The sequence below is a fragment of the Haliaeetus albicilla genome, chromosome 22 (assembly GCF_947461875.1).
Source record: "Haliaeetus albicilla chromosome 22, bHalAlb1.1, whole genome shotgun sequence".
NCBI lineage: Eukaryota > Metazoa > Chordata > Aves > Accipitriformes > Accipitridae > Haliaeetus > Haliaeetus albicilla.
Window position 1 is genome coordinate 9,040,822 of NC_091504.1, and position 13,220 is coordinate 9,054,041.

A 13,220-nucleotide genomic window follows, 5' to 3' on the forward strand; every position below is an offset into this window, starting at 1 on the left:
CTCTGACTGAGACCAGAGCAAGAAGCTGAAGTTCTCAAGTCAATATAATTCAAGCATTCTTATCCTCAGTTCCTCTGTTTTTCATAAAACTTGAAAATTCTTGATAAGTGCTAGAAATGCTAACATTCAATAAGGATTTTTACACTGCAGTTTCTCAAGGAAAGGTTTGTACACAGTTTTTAGAGCTTTGGAGGTGACTTTGTCTGTGATGCCTCATCTCAGAGGACATCATAAACTAGCAATATGGATACTGGCTGTAGCCAGAGTCAGCTCTTAATATCAGTTTTAAGAACAAAAGGCTTTAGTATAAAAATTGTAGATTTTGTTGCAAGTCGAATTTTCTTCTAGGAAGAGCTTTTTTATCATTAATTACACTTACTGGAGACTCAGCTTGTCAGACTTAAAGCAAGCAGTTCAAATCCCTGAGATGTTTTCTCTGCTGTGCTGTTTAGATTGCTTTCTATGCTTTTGTAGGTCTCTTCCTAGTGTTTGGTAAACTACTTCTGGCAGATAATTATCCTCTGACTTCTGCATACTCCGAGTATGCTGTTTGCTGACTACACAATCGCTATCCCAATCTTTACTCTCCTTACCTCTGCGTACATTGGAAGCCTCCCTTAGCTCTCCATCCAATTTTTGCCTCTCACCTGCTATGAACTACTGAAGCAGCTCTGGGCATGTTAAATGGCTCCTGAAATGCCTTTCCTACAGGCCCTGCAGAAGGAGTAAGGTTGTATTCCCTCATTGTAACTCACAACACTTCAGTCCTACAGTGCTCCAGTGCAATCTCTGCTAGCAGAGATGGATACAAACATTGGTAGACTCCTAAGGGAAGGATTGCAGGCTCACTTTTCTGCTTTGCTGAGGTTACTCATCATCATCTTGGGCAAGTCACCCAGTTGCTCTACCTGTAGCTACACTGTGAGATTAACAGCAGGCTCTCTGTCCGTACCACTGGCTTTGGTTCAAAATGTCTACACTTTTTGTTTAGGAAAACTCAACCTTGGGATATCTCTGCTGCTGGTGTTAGAGTGAGCTCGCTTAGTCCTGCCCATTCTTATCTGTCCAAAACATAGGAACAAAAGCTTGGACTGTATCAAGACATACCAGTCAGGCCAAAGCTTTCCTTCGGGAGCTCCAGCCTGATCCAGAGTACACGCTTACGTGACAAACAGTTCTGCTTTCAGAACAGGCTCAAATCTGCACCTCCCCATCTGTGTAAACGGGCCCCTTTGGTCCAGGTCCCTCATCGATAGTGAGGTTGTATGTTTGACTGTGTGACCCTCACCAACTGAAGTGCTGGAGACATGTCAACACCTGAGATTAATGTCAGGTGTGTCAGCTTCCTTAGAAAATCAGGCCTGAACAGTCACTGGCTACTTGTCATTAAACACACCAAGAATCTGTACATGTTCTTCAGCACAGGTAGTTTGCATTTAAAATACAGCTAATTATTAAGGCAGCATAACAAGAACATTATTTGTATTAATTACTGCTTTTTTCCTTGACTCAATTCAAGATATTTCAATCACTTTCTTTTGACGCTTTGTGTCTTCTTACATGGTAGTGCTTCTGACCCATGTTTGCTCTCAAACTAAGGAGAAGTAGTCCACTGTGGTCAGCTCCTGTAGTTGCTGTGATTCAGTTTTACGTCTCTAATTTCCAGATTATTAGTAATGCAAGATAAGACTTCCTCCCTCTGTCTGTAATAGGTGGGCAGGTATTCCAGTGTGTTTTGCCATTACAGAGGCAAGATTGTCAGGGAGAGATAATCTCTCTTATTAGGCCACTTGGTATAATTGAGAAAAATCAACACACTTTCACCCTCAAGAGTCCTTTCATCAGGTTTGTCTAGATGCAGCAAAATTCAAACTAAATGCAACTTTGACAATATTGCTCCTGGTTTTATTCTTTCAGCCAATTAAAAGACTTGAAGGTATAGGATTTAGTCTCCCGTGGAGCAGAAAAGAGTGTTAGCTGGGGGACACACAACAGGCTGCTAGCTCTTGTCATACAGAGACAAATCGATCCCTTATTTCCCGTGTACAAAGAGGAATAGGCAGTAGCGGCGTAAGAAGGAAGCTGTAATGTGCTATGGAGCTTATATCTCCATTGAGTTCAATGCTTTTGGTTCAACAATAGAGCAAACCCAGCTTTAGGAAGCCAGGAAGGTTTCTGTACAAGGAGGGAGCAGGCATGGGGGTGAGAATAAATGGCTGGGAGGATGGTCACCAAACTGACAGATGCTGGCTTACTGGGTTTGTGAAACTACAACCTGTTTTGTTATCACAATATCACAATTACAGGCAAGTCTCCTCCATGATGGGGCTTATTTTTATAAATCCATGTGTCACTAATCATTTGCTTTTGTAACTTAGAGAATACATTGATTTATCATCTATAACTTTCAATTTTAACATTGTCAATGTGAGTAAAAATTCACATCCACTTTTATTTTCTCTGGCAATAGATAAGTGAGGCTGTTAAACAAATAAAATAGATACATGGACTGTCCTGAGGTCAAACCGTGAGTTAGTGATGGCGTTTGGAATAAGACTCTTGTTTTGTCAGAGAGCCAAAGAAAAATTCTTGCAATGTTGAAGGTCTTAGTGGTCTGCAGTGTAGAGAAACCTCTTGCCTGAAAGAGGCCATAGACCAGTAGTTTGCAGGAGGATGGTTGCTCACATGCAGGTGGGGTGGACATCAGGGTGAAGAATGCAAAGCCTTGTCCTAGGAATGTAGAAGCTGCCATGCCAGGTCAGGCATGAGGTCTGTCTAGCCTGGTCTTCTGTCTCCAGCACTGGCTGAAAGAAAATGCATGGGAAGAGTGTAGGAACTTCCATCAGGTTCCCTCTTGTTCTCAAACTGTTTCAACCTTCATCAGGATTTCCTGAGCTGGATGTGGTTTCTATGAATTTAGTCTAACCCTCAGTAGATGGTGGGGTTTTTTTTTCTAAGAACCTTTGCTGTTTCTTCTTGAACTAAAGTGGATTTTTTGCATCCATGCTATCAAAAGGGTCAGATTTTGAAGCAATGTTGTGTTTACATGTGCAGATCCATCTTTGCAGTCTCATTTGGACCAGAGTTCTGAAATGCATTTTGGAATCATGAGCAAATTCAGGATCTCCCCTCTTCCCAGCAATAGCACTGGCTGGTTGGGTAGGCCATGGCAGACTGACACACACTGTGCTTGGAGCAAGGTGGGCAGTGGAAATGCTACTGACTGAAGCAGAAATGATCCATGCTTGCAGAACTGTGGGACTGTGCCTGTCTACAGAAAATCACCCTCTATTCCACGCTGCCAGGATCTTTCAGCTCCTGTAAACCAATTATCCCAATGCTTTAGCTCTTATGTTTCCTTCTGTAATGTTGGTGTTAAGGGGCGGGTTTGTCCTGTTCGGACCACAGAGACCATTTTACTACCGAGACAGTAGGAACTTCAGCCCCATTTGGTCTTTATTGTAAGAAGACAGCTTTATAAAACTCTGAATGTTTTTCAGCAAACAGTCAGTCCAAAGTCAAACAGTGAGAGAGTAGCTCTCTTGGAGCCTCTTACCTTTGCAGAACTGACCCAGAGGATCAATGTGGTAATTATGTGCTGGCAGCCAGGTTAGCAAGTGTACTTGCTACTGAATGCCTCCAAAAACCTGCACTGTTTAACACAGCAAGAAGAAACATGTGTCTGAATGCAGCAGATGAGAATAAAGGGGTTTTATTAAGAAAACAAAGTGAACCTCATTGGAAGAAGTGGAACCAAGTATGTGACAACCAAACTGGAGATGAGTTCAGGGGCAGACAGAGAGCATGGTCCTGTGTCTCGGTGGACACGGGCTGGCTTGCCAGCGCCAGCTGTTCCCATGCTGTAGCCAGGCTTACAGGATCCCCAGTCCTGTACAGATGCATCTCACAGAGGCAGTGCACACAGAGCAGCACATATCCAAAGCATGCTGATGATGCTGTGGCAGACACACAGTGTTTTGAGATGACGATGTTTAGCCTCCCTGTCTTGGTTTTCTTCTTAAACTTGCGCTTGTGATTATTAAGTAGGAACTGGCTAGCAGACATTTGGAAAGGGCTAAAGGTCCTCTGTATGCTGGGGGGAAGGCTGTGGAGGCTGAATTAGCCCTCATTTTTTTCAGTCCTGTAGGGAGAGTGGGAGTTTTGACATAGTAGCAAGAAATCTTCTCAGGTGAGCCTACACAGTCCTGTTTCCAAATGCCTCCATACAGCATACAAGCTGAAAAGTAGGAAAGTCCTGTTCTCAGTGGAAATGGCCAGGCTCCACTTGTGGAAATTCTCTCTCCAGCTTGTGGCCATGTTCAGATTCCTGCTACTGAATTTCTAGAATGTTTTCCTTCCCTCTAACCTCCCCAGGTGTGTAGAACCCACAGGTGTGTTATCAATATGCAGGGGAGTGGAGGGTTTCAATTAGGAATGTGCAACACCTGCCTGCTCCTTGTTGGATGTCTTGTTCACATTGAGTTCCTGTGGCTGTCACCTGCCTAATTTTTAAAAACACATGTTAAATAACTAGTCCATTTCTTCCCTTCTCTCTGGTTCCTAAAGGAAAGTACATCTCTGGGTCCAAGACCAAGAAATGTATGCAAGTGCATTTATCTTTACAAATACAAGATGATAACAAATCTGCAGGTTTTCTCAAAATGTTGCATTCTTCTCTGTTGTAGAAATAAGTCTCGATAAGAAAAACATGCTGAAGCCCACTCAGTTGTCTAGGCATCATTCAAATGCTGTATGATCCCATCCCTGATCTCTCAGCTTCATCTGTAGGGACAGCTACCTCTTACTGGCATGCAGCTGAGTGCAGGATGTGGTCTCCCTCTTTACTGTTCCCAAGTCATTCCCCCTAGTCAATCTGTTTCTTAAGGGTTTCTGAACAGTGATCAGGGTCTCCACACTGCTGCAGTCAGAGTACCTAAAGCTTGTGTTTTTGGAAAAAAAAAAAAAAAGTAGAAAATTTCTTGCTCCGAGTCATGCTGCACTTGATAACTGAAGTGCCACTAAGGAGGATTTGTCAAGGGTGTTGCACATGCAACCTTCAGCCGCATACTCAAGAAACTGTCAGTGTCCTCCTGATGTCCCAGGAGTTCCAGCATGGCAAGGCCCGAATCTCAAAAATACCAGGAATCTGCAGTTCACATACTCAGTGGGGCTTGCAGGTGCTTTGCATCTCATGCTTTCAGAGGCCAAAATAGATTTTGATGTCTGCACAGAAGGGAGAGCTACAGACCTGATGTGGCATGAAGTGGGCAGAGATGAGTCAGATACGAACAGCAGCTGTGCGACAGTCTCTGCTGGGCACTGAACTCTTCTTACCTTTCCTTTCTGTGTGGGATTTGTGATTATTGTTTGTAACCCCAGAGCTCCTTTGAAAATCCCTGCCTGATTTCTTGGCAGTTAACAAGAAGTACAGAGTTCTGTGAACAGAAACAAAAATCTCTTCTAACCTGGCCAGGCTGCTCTCTTCCCGATGGTTCTTCATGAACCCTGGTGTTTGCAGGTATCTTGTTGCATGTGTTTGCCTTGATTCAGAGTCTGTGAAAGTGAGGAGATGAGTGGGTCTGGATTTCGCACATACCGTGGTGGTGGCAGAGGGAGAAGGCTGAGGCGTAAAGAATGCGTCTGGTGGGAAGGTATTTGGCTGTGCATTAGCAGGATTCAAGTTCTCCAGCTGTTTTATAATGTATGAAGTCAAAGGGAAAAATTTCACAACTGCATCTGCTCTCAGAGCACCTCAGAGGACTCTACCAAACTGGTATTGCTCTCCATGAACTTTTAAAAATAAATTCCTTCCTTGTGAACCTCACCAAGTGCAATTTTACTCTGACTGGGGCTTTGTACGCATGGCACACAGTGGGTCCTTGTGACTGTGCTTCTGAAATGAATATACTTTTCTAGTAAATCAAATCAAGTCCTAATTGTAAACCTTATAAAAGTGTTTTGAAGAGTCAGATTAGTCTCTTCTTCCTTGCCTCTTCAGGTCAAGCGGGAGGGAAAAAACAGTCAACACTCTGAGCCACTGGGTCTGACTGCCAGTACTCAGAGGAAACTAACCTGCAGAGGGAGAAAGCTGATACAGCTGCTCTTCTCATTTTCATGTATTTCTGTATGGATCTCTGCAGATTCCCATCCCCCAGATAAGAGTCTGCAAAGTCTTTAGTTTCCTGATATAGCAGCTGCTGGACTATTATTACCAGGCTTATGTGGCTGGGGAAAGGGGGGCAATCAAATGTGTTTGGAAATACTGAAAAGGGGCTGTGGGGTTCACAGAAATTAATTTGTCTTAACTTGAAATAGAGCTTCCTCCCACCATCTCGGCATCTGCTCCCAACAGAGCTGTCTTTGGCTGTATGTTTTGTGTCAGCAAAGTTAAGTGCTCCCTGGGAGGGAGGAAGTGTTTTTGTATGCTTTCAGCCTGTATTGTGGCCATTGTGACAATGGACCTAGTGGAGAAGGAGGAGAGGTTGTAGGTCTGAAATGGTGGGAGACAGGTCACTCACTTCCAAGCAAATTTCCTTTTCATGGAGGTGTAAGAAATAAATAGAAGTCTGCTCACCCTGGGCAGCAGCTGTAGTGTGCTTAGTTAATCACTGTACTTTGGCAATGCCTAGAAAATGCTGCTGAGATCAGGACCTTGTGCTAAGGGCTACACTCACACTTAAGAACACAGTGCCCAAAGGGCACAAAGATCAGAAAGATCAGGCAAAAGATTTATCCCAATTTTCTGTGTGTGGAGGTGATGCAGAGGGAAGGGAGGTGTCTTATCTGAGCTCACGCTGTGAATTTGCATTAGGAGCTGGAGACTAAATGCAGATCTTCAAACTGGGAGCAAAATGTTTCAGCTGCAAATCTACCTTCCCCTTGTGGTAGGTTATCCTAACCTCTCAGGTTAGGTGTTGCAACCTAGGCACAGGGTTAACATATAGCCACTGCTGGGTAAGAAGATGTAAATCATTCTAGTCCTGTGGATCCATTGTAGGCAGCTGCATGGGTTACTATAATGGCAAGCATCACGTGCAGAGGAAAATTGACAAACGCTCACAGGCTTAAAATCATGGATTCTGATCTTTGATGGCTCAGTGGCTATAAACCATGGCGATGCACGGAGATTAGATTTGAATCCAAAGGTGCAGTGAATTACAGTCTGTTCATTACTAGCGTTTTACCTAATTATCACTTTGTACAGCCTGTCCCAGCTGAATTCACATTATCTGTAAGTAAACATAACAGGCTCTCACCCGCTTGGAAGCTGCGTGAGCCTCTGCGGCCAGAATGGTGCAGCACTAATGCCGCAGCAAGCTGAGTCCAGCTAAATTGAACCCAGGAAATTTCAAGTGACAAACACCCCTGTACCTGCCAGCTCTCCCCGTCAAGTGCAGACAACTCCTCTGTTTCCTGCCTCCCCCCCAGCACCCACAGAAATGCACTGTGGCCATCTGCCACTCCTTGCTCCCATACACAGAATCTTGGGGGTTTACAGTCTGAAAGTTAAAGTAATGCTCCCACCTTTGTCACAGAAGCTCTTCTACCAATGTGGAAAATTTGCTTTCTGTCCTGTTTAGTCTACAGCATAGTGCACAACTGAAGCTCCAGCCCCTCTGCATCCTGGGGTGTCTCCTGTGAGTGTCCCAGGGTTGTGCTACAGGAGCTAACGCTGCTGATCCCACAGTCAGTAGTTCAAAGAGGTGCTCCTGGCTTAAACTGATGTAGGGATCAAAGTCTGGGCAGTACCCAATTCTCATCTTTCTCCAAATGTAAGCAGTTACTGTTTCCACTGATGCAAGAGCAGCATCCTGCAGACCTTCTGCTGGCATTCTCCAAGCTCTTTCCTTGGCATTTTTGGACTGTCCTATTTCATCAGCTCTCTGTATGTGATATCCTGATTCTCTTTTATATTCAGGATCTCTCTCAGCTTTGTCTTATCAATGGCTTTTAGGAGCTCCCTGCTGCTTTCTTCTTTGAGGTAGTAATTCCCTATCTAACACTTTATGCTGAGCCTTCTACATAGCAAAATTGCAGTTAAACTCTTGGAGCCATCTGTAGACTGGGCAAAAATGTGGTTCCGTGATCTTCTAATGATGTCAGTTGTAATCATCTCTGAATTTACATAGTTTAGTCTAGCGTCTATTAGAGCAAATGTCTCTAAAGCTTGAAGAGAGATCCTCTGTCTAGGAATCTTCTAATTCCCTACTGCCTGTGTTATCAGCAACCAGACAGATAGAGGACACCGCTTTTTATTTAAAAGATGTAAGATCCTTTAAATTATCTGCCTTGACACACCAAGGGTTTTTTGGTGACTTCTGGTTGAGTTAGCCAGCTTTTTGCTACAACTAATCCAAATCAGTTTGCAAAGGGGACAAAAGGGACCTGTCTTCTTTGTACTTTGGGAGGTACAAAAGAGGTTTGACAGGATATATTTTAAAGTTGTTTTGTTTTCATGCTAAAAAAAAATAAAATAGATTTTGTCTAGATTGGAAAAATCCATATTTGGCATAGAGGAAACTAGTGATGACAGGAGATACACAGATGGTGAAATGTGATGGTCACAGCAGGACTGTTAAATAGGCATCTGCTTGGCGCTGAGTGACTTCTGGTGGCTGCAGAAAGCAGGGCTGAGTCACCCAGTCAGCCCACATGCAGAATTTCCCCAGTCACAACTCTGCTATATCCATTCCCAACACCTTCTGGGCTCCCTTTTAGCAAAGGAGACCATGCTAGCATCTTTGCCATTTCATATGGCCTCTACATAGCCAAAAGTAACAAAGCAAGGAGCAAGTGTGTTCTCCCTTTTCAGTGGACTCCCCACAACCCTGAGATCTCCACCCTCCTTTTCAGACTTACACATCCAACTCTCAACAAGAAATCCTTGAGCTTTGCCTTGGCACTGCCTAGGATTCCTGTGAGATGTCAGTCCCTACTGGAATATCAGAAAGGATCCGAGTGTAGTGAGCTCTATAAGGACAGAAGGCTTACCATGTGGAAGAGATGGGCTTTTGTTCTCTGTGTACCAAAGCAGAGGAAGGAATATGCCAATTCACAGAATTGTTTATGTTGGAAGAGACCTCTTGAGATCATCTCATCAAACCTCTCTGCTCAAACAGGAGGTTTGAGCAGGTTGTCCAGGACCACATCCAGTTGGGTTTTGAATATTTCCATGGATGGAGACTCCACAACTTCTCTTGGCAACCTTGTTCCAGTGTTTGACCACCCTCACAGTAAAAAAAAGTGGTTTCTTGTGTGCAGATAGAATTTCCTGTTTCTTAATGTGTCCATTGCCTTTTGTCCTGTCAGAACTGTCATACCAGCATAAGGTGGGTCTGGAAATACGATCTTGACTGGAATTACTGTCACCCTCTTCTACCTTCTCCTGAGCTCTGAGGCTTAACGAAGGGGGTGACCTTACATGCACTCATCCTCTCACTGCCATTTGACTAGTCCCCTAAAATGTAAACTCTGAACTTTTTGTCCCTCTGTGTTAACCATGAGCCAGGCTTTATTGCGATTCTTTTTGCTCTTGCAGGAAGAGCTGGTGCACGTATCGTGGGAACAATGCAAGGTGGAGACACAGAGGAAGAGGTAAGTAACCATCCCATGTGCCTGTAGAGCTTTTCTGACAGTGCTTTAGAATGACAGCCCCTCTCTTCAGCTAGAGAAACACCTTTTTACCTGCTGAATCTTCATGCCCCAGGCCTGCTTTTCCTCTCCTTTCCTCCAGCTAACTGCTCTCTCATCTGCATAGACACATATTTTCCTATTTTTCTTTTGCTCTTGGAGTCTCTGGGCACTGCCCTGTGCTTTAGCCTCAGCCTGCAGTGCATAACTAGTGGCACACAGACTGCAGGAATGCTGTTTTGTTAAGCTGTTGGGGCAGATTGCTGGAAAGAGGGGATCAGTGCAGTGTAGCAGGAGTTAGATGCCTGGATCAACATCCCCTACGTTGCTCTAAAAACACGCTCCTTGGAGCCCTCTCAGTGGCCTGTACTAACAGCATCAGTCCTTCAGTCCTCCAGACGATGAGACAGGGATGAGAGCAGAACTGTGAACTGTGCACCTTGGGATCCCTGCCTTGCAGATAAAGCTGTCCCCTGGCTGCTGGCTTTGCATCTGGTTATGGTTGACCTGGTGAGCGGACAGTGGCTAAAAACGTACACACAGGTTAGTACAGCAGGCACTTATTCTGACTGCTGTGCTCAGCCTTTGGTATATGTGGGCAATCTTTCTATGCCTCTGGGCACTTGTAAGTGGCTACATCTGTACTAGGAAGCCAGCTGCTGTGATGTGATTTGCATCTGTACAGTAAGCTCTCCCCACCATCCCAAAAAGGTGCTGGCATCCAAGCTGCCAGGCAGGAGCAGTGGGGCTGTCCTGTTCCCCAGGTGATGCTGGAATATTGTTTTGGAGAGTGCTAGTTGGCACAGGGCAAAACTGTGCTAGGAAATAGTACAAACACTTAAAAACTGCGATGACTGTGAATTTGTGTTTGAACCTGTGCTGTCTGTTGATTCCTAGTGTAGATGTAGCCTTTCTGTCTCATTGTGCAGCAGACACCCCACACAGTGCTGCCTGTCTAGATGAAGACGGCATGCTAGGAGTTCAGACATCTCTGCAGCCAGCAAGAAACCCTGTGCTGCTGGGGGATTATCCATCTCTCTCAGTACTGCCCTGCCTTTCACTGCCTTCATGGCATAGAAATTAAGCCTCTCTGAAACAAAGAATTTGCTTTTCAGAAATCCCTTCACAAAAGCCCATTACAGGGGGCTGGGGGAGCAACAAAGCACTGGCTTGGCTCGGGAAGCAGAGGTTAATGGAGCTAGCATGACTCCAGGGTCCCCAGGAGAAGGGGGAGGGAAGCAGATGGGGGAATCCACCTCAACAGGACATAAAAACAATAGGAAATTCCCAATGTTTGCCACCACGTACAAAAGCCATTTGCCGTGGCTGCCTGACACTGCTAGGTTAGCCATGCAAAGCTCTGGGCAGACTATTTCTCCTGCAGGCGGGGCCAGAAGAGAGAAGATACCACTGCTATGAAGTGTTCATTGCAGAGACCTGGAAGCACTATAGGGATAAGGGAGTTAAGTCTCTTGCTGGCGAGGGACGAGCTGCCTTTCTTTCTGCCCATCGTCACTTTTTCTCTGGAAAGGAACTTGCCGACCATGCTCTGCTGTTTGCTTCAGCCCGATTGGATGTGGTTAAGGCTGTTTGTCGCCTTCTGGGGAATGATTTATGCTGTTGGCATTCAGAAACATTTCTGGGTAGGGTCAGGAGTACCAGTGCTGTAGGTGAAGATGTTGTGACCTCAGTCACGGTGCTGCCTGATTGTCCTTGACTATGTTCTTGCCAGCTTTGGATAGTCATTCTCTGCAATTTCTCCTTCCTTTGGACTTTTCTGTTCACAGCTTTCTCCCATGTCTCCCTGTTGGCACAGCCTTACCACATTCAGGTGTGGAAAGCCGAGGCCTTCAGCCTCTTATTGTCCTCAGCTGCAGCCACTTTGGTTGTCTCATGGCTCTGCCCTCTTAATACAGCATCTCAGCAGGCACCAGGGCTGAGAGGCTTACTCTTGCAGGCATCTATGTGTCTGAAATCAGGGAAGGAAACAAGTGAGGCTGATTTGAACCCCTCAAAGAGTTAATCGGTTTATGGAGTTGAGAAGAGAGCAGGCTTCAGCTTGCCTGAGAGCCAGAAGCTGTGCCCAGCCTCTGTCACTTGCTGGTGTGGTACATGATGCCTGAGCTGTATCTTTGTTGCCTTATCCCCTGCTCCCATTCTGGTTACTTTATATTTTCTTCTATGTTCTTGTACTTTTTTTTTTCTGCTCTGCCTCTGCTGTTATTTCCACTCTGGTTCTCCAAGGGGAGATCTGCCCCAGCACGGCCAGGCACGCGCAAGATCGTCACCAAAGCACAGGTGGGTTTCTCTCCTGCAGTTATTTTCTTCCACTATGCCTTGATTCTTTGCTCTCGCAATAGGTATCACTTTAAATTTAAACACCCTGCAAGGTTTTTAATACCACAGATTCAGCAGAAGTCAGGGAGTTCATTTTTGTCAGCCCTGTAAAGTGGGGAAGGAGGTTTGCAATAAATTGAACAGAGCAGCCACTGTCTAGCAAAGTGGGGAGCTGCTGGTGAAAGCCATGTGGGCCATTAGCTCCCAGATGCAGCTGAGCTCTGGCCTGTCATTATTTTGAAAGGCCAGCAGCACAGCAGCCTGAGCTGGAACAAAACATCTTGCAGAATCTGCTGCTGCTCCCCGGAGCAAGTCCAAATCTGGAATCCATACCAGCGTGGACAAACAGCCTTCCCCATAGCCCCCAGGTGTGTGATTGCACAGACCGCAGGGGAGGGAGCAACTTAATATCAGCCAGCAGCACCATCCTTTACTTTTGAGCTGGCAGAGATGCCTTGCCATCTGAGAACTGAACCAGTCATGAATTCTGTTTGCTTTCCTGCAGGAGGACTCGGGGGATAGTGAGATTGACCTGGATGAAGATGAAGATGAGGAAGAGGATGATATGGAAGACGACAGCATGGAAATCTCCCTGAGCAAATCCAGTCACCGAGCAAGGAAGCCAGAGCCACTAGAGGAAAGTGATAATGACTTCTGACCCCTTAGTAGCAGGACCAGGAGGCATCTTGAAATATAAACTTTGGAGACCATACCAGCCAGGAGCTAATATCCTGCCATCTGAAAAGCACTTGTCAGCATGAATTCAGGAGTTGGTAAATAATGTTCATTAAACTTGAAAATTAAACTTGGATTGCCAGTCTTGTGACTCTCAAAGCATGAGCAGTTTATCCATAATGAGAATCACAGTAATGTGGAGTGAGGTTATTTCCATAATTGCATTAGAACTGGCCCTCATGCACTGCAGCGCCAAAAGTCACACTCCAGTGAGCATCATGTGCTTGATTTCCCTGCATTTTATTATGTCCAAACATATTTTTGGGGCTTAATAAAACTGGATGAAAAGCTGCTCTGGGAACACACTTAAATTGATTTTAAATCTGGCTTAAATCTATTTATCCTAAACATATCCTTTACTTAATCAAGGGCTTGCCTCCACAAAGAGCAGCACCAGTTGCACTAAGGGAGTGGGAAACTAGTGAAGGAGTCCTCAAATACCTGCACCTTCAGTGCAGCATCTCTCAGTATTTCAGCTGTCAGTGGGAATTGTTCTCAAACTTCAGTGGGTTGTGCTT

At 45.1% G+C, this 13,220-nt stretch overlaps 1 protein-coding gene across 4 annotated transcripts in view; it reads left to right on the forward strand.

Annotated features, from left to right (window-relative positions):
• Positions 1 to 12,778, forward strand: part of CLUAP1 (clusterin associated protein 1) — a 70,725-nt gene extending 57,947 nt beyond the window's left edge. For 3 of the 4 annotated variants that reach the window (XM_069809725.1, XM_069809726.1, XM_069809727.1), the window contains exons 11-13: positions 9,539 to 9,594; positions 11,875 to 11,928; positions 12,473 to 12,778. In XM_069809725.1, coding sequence (XP_069665826.1) covers positions 9,539 to 9,594; positions 11,875 to 11,928; positions 12,473 to 12,625 — 263 coding nt within the window. In that variant the 3' untranslated portion in view covers positions 12,626 to 12,778. The remainder of the gene's footprint in view (positions 1 to 9,538; positions 9,595 to 11,874; positions 11,929 to 12,472) is intronic. The other variant, XM_069809729.1, reaches the window with a different exon arrangement.
• Positions 12,779 to 13,220: the final 442 nt, after the last annotated feature.